The sequence below is a fragment of the Phymastichus coffea genome, unplaced genomic scaffold (assembly GCF_024137745.1).
Source record: "Phymastichus coffea isolate CEN01 unplaced genomic scaffold, Cenicafe_Pcof_1.1 PCOF00049, whole genome shotgun sequence".
Lineage (NCBI taxonomy): Eukaryota > Metazoa > Arthropoda > Insecta > Hymenoptera > Eulophidae > Phymastichus > Phymastichus coffea.
The window spans coordinates 863,274-870,695 of record NW_026706860.1 but is presented as its reverse complement, the minus strand read 5'-3'; the positions used below and the strand labels follow the sequence as shown (position 1 = coordinate 870,695).

The 7,422-nt window shown below is 45.0% G+C and overlaps 1 protein-coding gene across 1 annotated transcript; it reads left to right on the top strand.

The window, feature by feature from the left end:
* The first annotated feature begins 394 nt into the window (after positions 1-394).
* Positions 395-1,405, top strand: LOC131665275 (uncharacterized). Its single transcript, XM_058937063.1, has one exon. The coding sequence runs from the start codon at positions 395-397 to the stop codon at positions 1,403-1,405; it is 1,011 nt and encodes a 336-aa protein (XP_058793046.1).
* Positions 1,406-7,422: the final 6,017 nt, after the last annotated feature.

Genomic DNA, 7,422 nt, shown 5'->3' with positions numbered 1-7,422 from the left:
TGGACTATTGTTTTTGTGTGTTAAGGCCGTAGCCGAAGCACTTCTGTTCAACAATTAAAACACTATCGTAGGAGCTTTTTTAAGATTTTATTGACTTCTTTTAACTTAAAATTAGTAAACTTGGTGTTTTATTTATTAAAATTTCTCGTGATTAAAATCATTGCGCTAGTACTTATTTAATTAAAGACTTGTGAATTCCCATTTAATTCAATTATAATTTTATTTACATTGACGTTGTTCAGTTTCGGTTTGTTCAAACTTTTACTGTTCCTTGCGTAAAGCAAGCTCGATTGATAACTTTCGTAAATTGCGTATTTCTTCAAATTGACTATTCATTGGTAGTCGAATTACTCAAAACTATTTAGCAACTCATTCGACCAATTGAAATATCACAATGGACGAAATTGAAAAGCGCATCGCGCGCATTGTGCAGAAAAGCACCGCATTAAAAAAGGCAATGCAGTCTTTGTCGACGTATCTAGAAACCGAGGATCGAGATGAAACCAACGCGACCTTGCGTTCTAAACACATTGAGGGGCTGTTTAACGAATACGTGATGAATCACGAAGAGTTAATTTCCTTACAAAGCGATCACCCTCGAATCACCGCGTTCGATGATTTACAGGCGACCTATTTTGATTTAGCAAGTAAGGTCAGAAAATTGAGGACCCCTTCGAGACCTTTTGCGAATTCAACTATGTTGAACAACACTAACGTCACATTTACCGAAAGGTACGATATGCCAAAACTTCCGCCTATTCCCATACCGGAGTTCGACGGTCATCACCGAAATTGGACGGCGTGGAAGAACAATTTTCAATCCCTCATTCATGATCGCACGGAGTTCCCTGGTTTCGTGAAGCACCAACGCTTGAAGGATGCGGTTAAGGGACTCGCGGCTAAAGTGATAGGAGAATTCAACCCCAGTGATGAGAATTATCCATTAGCATGGGAAGCCCTTTATAGTGCTTACGACCAACGGCGTGTTGTCACCAACCAGCATTTAGATAAGCTTCTCAAATTGCATAAGATTACCGAGGCTAGTGCTGACGCTCTGGCGGACCTTATGTACAAAGTCCGACAAAACGTCAAGTTGTTGAAAGGAATGGACGTAGATATTCCCGACGCGATAGTCGTGCGGCTGCTCGAACATAGTCTACCAAAAAGCGTTGAATCGCGATGGATGGATCGTTTATCCAGCGACAAAATGCCAACACTCAACGAGCTTTATGAATTCATTCAAAATACTATTTTCAAGCTTCGACAGATGGACGATCGATCCAACAATGAACGTGTTAATAAGAAGCGGCTCGCAGATTCCAAATCGTGGCCCCCCGCTAAGAGTCAAAGGATGGAGGCTCGAACCCTCGCGACTACAGCGAACACGTCGACTAAGCATGCATAAAGTGCGGTCGATCGCATAGGTTGTATATGTGTACAGAGTTTGAGGCCCTTCAACCTCAAGCAAAATGGGATTTAGTAAAAACACATGAACTGTGCCAAAATTGCCTTTATGCGCACGCCTCACCTTGCACTAGCACTAATCGGTGCAAAAAGTGCCAGAAAAATCACCACACTATACTACACACTAACAAGAAACCAAAGGGTTCTAAAGTCGAGAAAACTCAGTCTACAAAGGATTCTGGTCAGGGTAGCGGCTATTCTCGGTATTCCCAACTCATGACGACCGCTGTCGTAAAATTCTCTTCAAGACGTAGTCCGGATCTCACGGCACGCGCCCTTCTAGATTCTTGCTCTAACGTTAATTTGATGACCATTGAATTTGCTAGGAAGTTACAGTTGACGAGGAACGAATGTTCCATTAGCATCGGGGCAGTCGATGACTCTAATACCGTTTCTAACAAATTTGTAAAGGCTACTTTCTACTCAAACTACAATAATATTAAATACCAACTCAACTTCTTACTAGTACCCAAAATTCTCGATCGTGTCCCTAACGAATTGTTCCCTCGTGAACGGTTTGATATTCCCAGGAACATAGGGATTATAGAAATATAATTATATAGATTATATACTATTATTATTAATTAGCTGATCCTAATTTCCATTGTCCCAAACCCGTTGACGTCCTATTGGCATCGGGGACCACTGTATCGTCACTCGCGATAGGGCAAATAAGTTTAGGAGACCCTACGTCACGAATCACTCTCCAGAAAACATCCTTCGGCTGGGTAGTTGCCGGAGGTTCGGTCCCTCAGAGAACACCCAACAAACTTTCATGTAACGCCGTAAAACCCGATACCCTTTTCGAAAGCTTCATCGCCGTCGAAGATCTTGAACCGCGACCGAGTAGGATCGAAGACAACAATCTTTGCGAACAACATTACGTTCAAAATACCACTCGCGACGAATCAGGTCGTTACACCGTTAGGTTACCATTCAAAGGCGAAAAATTTGAACTCGGCCACTCAAAGGCTCTGGCGATGAAACGTTTCAAAGCTTTGGAGCGAAAGTTCGAAGCAAATCCAGCCCTGAAGGAAGCTTACGAGAAGGAGATCAACAACTACCTGGAGCAAGGTCATATGACGCTGTGTGAGGACGACGATGAAAGCGGTTACTACCTCCCTCACCACGCGGTCATCAAGGAGTCAAGCGAAACGACCAAATGCAGAGTAGCTTTCTATGCGTCCGCAAAAACTTCGACCGGCATTTCACTGAACGATGTTCTGCTCGCAGGTCCGACTCTTCAGGACACTCTCGTCGAGCAAATCATGCGTTTCCGATCGCACCCCTTCGTTCTTACTGCGGACATTGAAAAAATGTATCAGCAGGTATGGGTTCACCCCGACGACAGGAAGTATCAGAAAATACTCTGGTACTACGACGGTCGAATAATGGTTTTCCACATCAATACTGTAGTTTTCGGAATCTAAAGCGCCCCCTTTCTGGCTATCCGCACGTTGCACCAGTTGGCCAGGGACGAGGAAGCTGAATTTACACAAGTTTCGCTGCTTCTGCGTCGCGACTTCTACGTCGACGATTTTCTTTCAGGAGCTGAGACATTGGAGGAACTGCTGGCGATTCGTGACGAGATGATCCAACTTCTGAGTCACGGAGGTTTTATCATTCGAAAATGGTCTTCGAACCATCTGTCCGCTCTGGACAACATCGATAAGAAAATCTTCGAACTGGATTGCGGGATTCAACAGTCTGCAGTCAAAAGGAAGTTCGGGATAGTTTGGGATTCCGAACGCAATGTATTGACGTACTCGTGCGATCCGGAGAATACGGAGTTGGTTTTCACGAAAAGAAAATTGCTTTCGGAAGTTGCACGAATCTTCGATCCTCTAGGATTACTAGGCCCCTTAATTTTATATGCGAAGAGCCTTTTATTAGATTGCTGGCGGTCAAAATTGACCTGGGACGAGTCGTTACCGCAGGAGATCCACACGAAATGGGTCAAGTTTGCCGATCAACTCCCCGAAGTGCAGAAGTTTGCAGAACCGAGGTATCTACGAGGGGAAACTCCAACGTCAACCGAAATACACGGCTTCTGTGACGCTTCGTCGCGAGGGTTTGGTGCTGGTGTGTACATCCGAACAGTCGACGCGGTAGGACGCGCTACTGTTAGGTTGCTCGTTAGCAACTCCAAGATAGCATCCACCGATCATCAAACAATACCGCGATTGGAATTGGCCGGCGCGGTCCTTCTGAAAAGGTTACACGTCAAGGCTAGGGAACAGCTGGTTTTCTCCGTTGATCGAGTCATTTTCTGGACGGATTCTACGATCGTTTTATCTGGTTGAAAAAGGCGCTTCATCTGTTGAGGACTTATGAGAAAAATAGAGTAGCTGATATTCAAGAATTAGATGATGAGGTCGAATGGAGGCATGTCCGGTCGGCGGATAATCCAGCTGATGCCCTATCTCGAGGACAGTTGCCGGGTGAATTAGTGAGAAACTCCCTCTGGAACTGCGGTCCTCATTGGCTGAGGTTATCGGAAGATAAATGGCCTGAGTCACCGATTCCATTTGCGAGTCACACGTTAGCAACGACCTTTTCGACTAGCTCCTTTTACCTCCGATACTCGAATTACGGTTGTTTAATCAGATCGATAGCGTACATGCTCCGTTTAACGAGCAAGAAATCACCTCAAGGTGAGATCCCAGATACGAGTAAATCACGAAGAGGGATTCGTTATCTAACTCAAGCTGAAGTTGATGAGGCTGAACTTCGTCTCTTACTTCTGATCCAGAGGGAATGCTTTGCCCCCGAGATCAAGGCTTTAAAATCCGACCAAAACCCACCTAATGAGAAATATCGTGGTGAGTTTAGGAACCGAACTCAATTCGATCAAATCAGTCCATTTCTTGACAGCGATGGATTGATAAGAGTAGGCGGTCGTTTAAAACATTCCGACCTCACGTTCAACCAGCGACATTCAATATTACTTCCACGATCTCACCACATCTTCGACCTGATCATTCGTGACTCTCATCGTCGAACACTTCATGGCGGAATCCAGATAAATCTTTACGCCATAAGAGAACGATTTTGGATTCTCGGCGGCAAGGACCAAATTAGGCATGTCATACAGCCATGTGTACCGTGCATTCGTCAGAAACCAAAATTCCCTCACGCTAAGATGGCGGATTTACCAAAATGCAGGATCGTTGCTCCCAAATATCCGTTCGAAGAAACCGGTGTAGATCTTTTCGGGCCTATTTGGATCAAAGAAAGGAAGGAGCGCAATCGTAGCTTCATTAAGGGATACGGTTGTGTTTTCGTGTGCATGGCTTCCAAGGCCGTCCATATCGAGTTAGCGTCAGATCTGTCCACTGAAGCCTTTCTCGCTTGTCTCCGTAGGTTTATTAATACGCACGGGATTCCGCGAATAATGAGGTCCGATAACGGTACCAATTTCGTCGGTGCGAACAATGAACTTAAGAAACTCTATGAGTTACATGGGACTTCCACGTTCCAAGAAGCTGTTAGTGTTTGTGTGTTGTCACACTTTTCCGATTTGAGGGAGGCACAGCGTAATCAAACATTACCACCCTTCTCACTGGGCACCAACAGGTTGGCATAGCCCACTGTCTTTCACTCCTTCGCTTTCAAACATTTTTGGAGATCTGGAAGTCAAGTTTGCTGCGACATCCCTGACGCACACAGCGAGTCGGAACCTTTTTCATCTAAGGCGGCGACCTCCTCGAGAGGAGTACCGATCTTTTCAAGGTTCAACGCTCAAGGAGAGCGGAACTAAAGGCTTGACCCTCGGTTTGGGCGCGACGGAACTCTAGTTGCCCCAATGTCTACTGCGTCAGAAGAACACAGCATACAAATCTTATGAGATTTGCTTGACCTGGTACCACTACCCCGCAGAGGCCAACCCAAATTGGGATGTCAGAAGAGAAACTCAGCTAGGACAGCCGGAGGAAATTCCTAAGACGATCAACCAACTAAGCCTCCTCTCCTGGGCTCGCGTTCGAAAAACATCCCACCCTGCGTACCTGTATTAAGGGATTTTTCCCACGACTCACAGGTCCATCGCTTCGACGTACTAAGGCACATCTTCCCATTGCGTTTCGGTCATCCCCGCTCACGCTGGTGAGTATCCGTCATTCGAAAGGTTGTTTTTACGCCGTTTGTCCCAAAGTCGGATCTCGCTTTCTAAAGAATGGTTTTATGACTTGGCTGATACTGATATTTGCTCTTTCGATTTGGTTTTTGAATTGTTATGTCAGGGCGGGGTCTCGTCTAGCCGACAAGGCGATTCCCCAGGCAGTTTTCAGTATTCTTGCCGGTCATGCTACGCATTCGGTTCAAAACTCCGTCGTTGGGTCAAATGGGGCAAATTACGTTCGAGTATTCAAGCTTCAGAATTTAGTTCTGAAGTTGATGTTCAAAAATTATCGTTCAAAAATTTCAAGCTTTATAAGCTGCGTTCAAAATTTCAAAAATTAGGTTATTGTGGGAGTTTTTGTCCTTTGGTCAGGGACCTTGTAAGAGGCGGCGTCTTTCTACCATAGTTCGTGACTATTTTTCTGCGCTTTCTCTTTGTTATAGGTGCTCCCTCTCTGGGCTCTATGACTTTTCTAGCAAAGTCTTCAAAGGCTTTGTAGATTTTCCTGCTAGATACTAGGGCCGTTTCCGGGCAAGGCCATGTATGACCCTCCTTTTCGACAGCCTCTATTAATGGCTTCCTTAGTTCCCTTATATCTTCGCAGTTAAAGAGAATATGACTTTCGCTTTCTATTTCCCCACAGCTACACAGTTGGTCTTCGCATAGTCCTCTTTTGTGGAGGTATGACTTCAAAGCGCCATGTCCAGTCATAAACTGGACTGTGTAGTGATTGGGATTTAGCCACCTCTTCTTTAATCTGTCCTCGATTACTGGGAAGTAGCAGTACGTTCTCCTGCCATTTGTGGCTGACTGCCATCTCTTCTGCCATACCCATTCGATTTTATCGTTGATGAGTTGTGTGGCTTTCGAGATTTTTAGTCTGCCCGATCGAAGTTCTTCGGATTTAATTCGGATGCCGTGCATTTTAATCGATTTCCCTTTCCTGACGCAGTACTTTGCAATTCTCGCGTCGAGCTCTAGAGCTATTGGTCGAGAGGCTGCTAGCACATGCGCCGCTTCATGAGAGATCGATTTGTAGGCTTTGAGTGTTCTGCAAAGAACTGATCGCTGCAATCTTTCTAAAGCAGATTGTTGTTTGATGTTAGTTCTTTGCCACCAGCCCGCAGCGGCATATGTAACTTTCGATAATAGGAAGCCATTATATATCTTTTTCATGGAATTGAATTTTAGGCCCAGTTCGCTTTTGCTATTTTACTTAGCTTGAAATAGGTGTTATTACAGTCTTGAACTACGTTTCGAATATGTTCTTCCAATCGGAAGCCCTTCGAGATCGTGATTCCTAGGTACTAGACTGTTTTGTGCGTTCTAATGTTGTCTTTCCCAATTTTGACTGTAGGATTCCTATTCTCGCTTAGCTGGCCTTTAAGCCATATTAGTGCTGACTTTTCCACTGCCAACTTCATTTTGTCAGACTTGCACCAGTTCATCATTATATTAATGATTTCTTGGGCTTGTCTTTCGAGATCAATGCGTGTCTTTGCCTTAATGATAGGAATTACATCGTCTGCGTAGGCTAGTACTTCGTATCCTGCATCCCTGATTGCCCGGAGTGGTTTGTCAAAGATGACATTCCAGCCTGCCGGTCCAAATACTAAACCCTGTGGGCACCCCTTCGTCACTGTTTTCAGTGTTTCTTCGAAGTGAGCATATATGCCCACCTCTCGATCACTAAAGTAGCTCTGGAGGAGCTTGTAGATGTTCTTCGGGCAATTTCTTTCTTTCATTTGGGAAAGCAGGCTTGGCCACCATAAGGCGTCGAATGCTCCTGAGACGTCAAGTGGAATAGCGGCAACGTATTGGTCGACGGATCAGATTCT

Coding starts and splice junctions, on each gene's coding strand:
- LOC131665275 (XM_058937063.1), top strand. CDS start 395: ATGGACGAAATTGAAAAGCGCATCGCGCGCATTGTGCAGAAAAGCACC.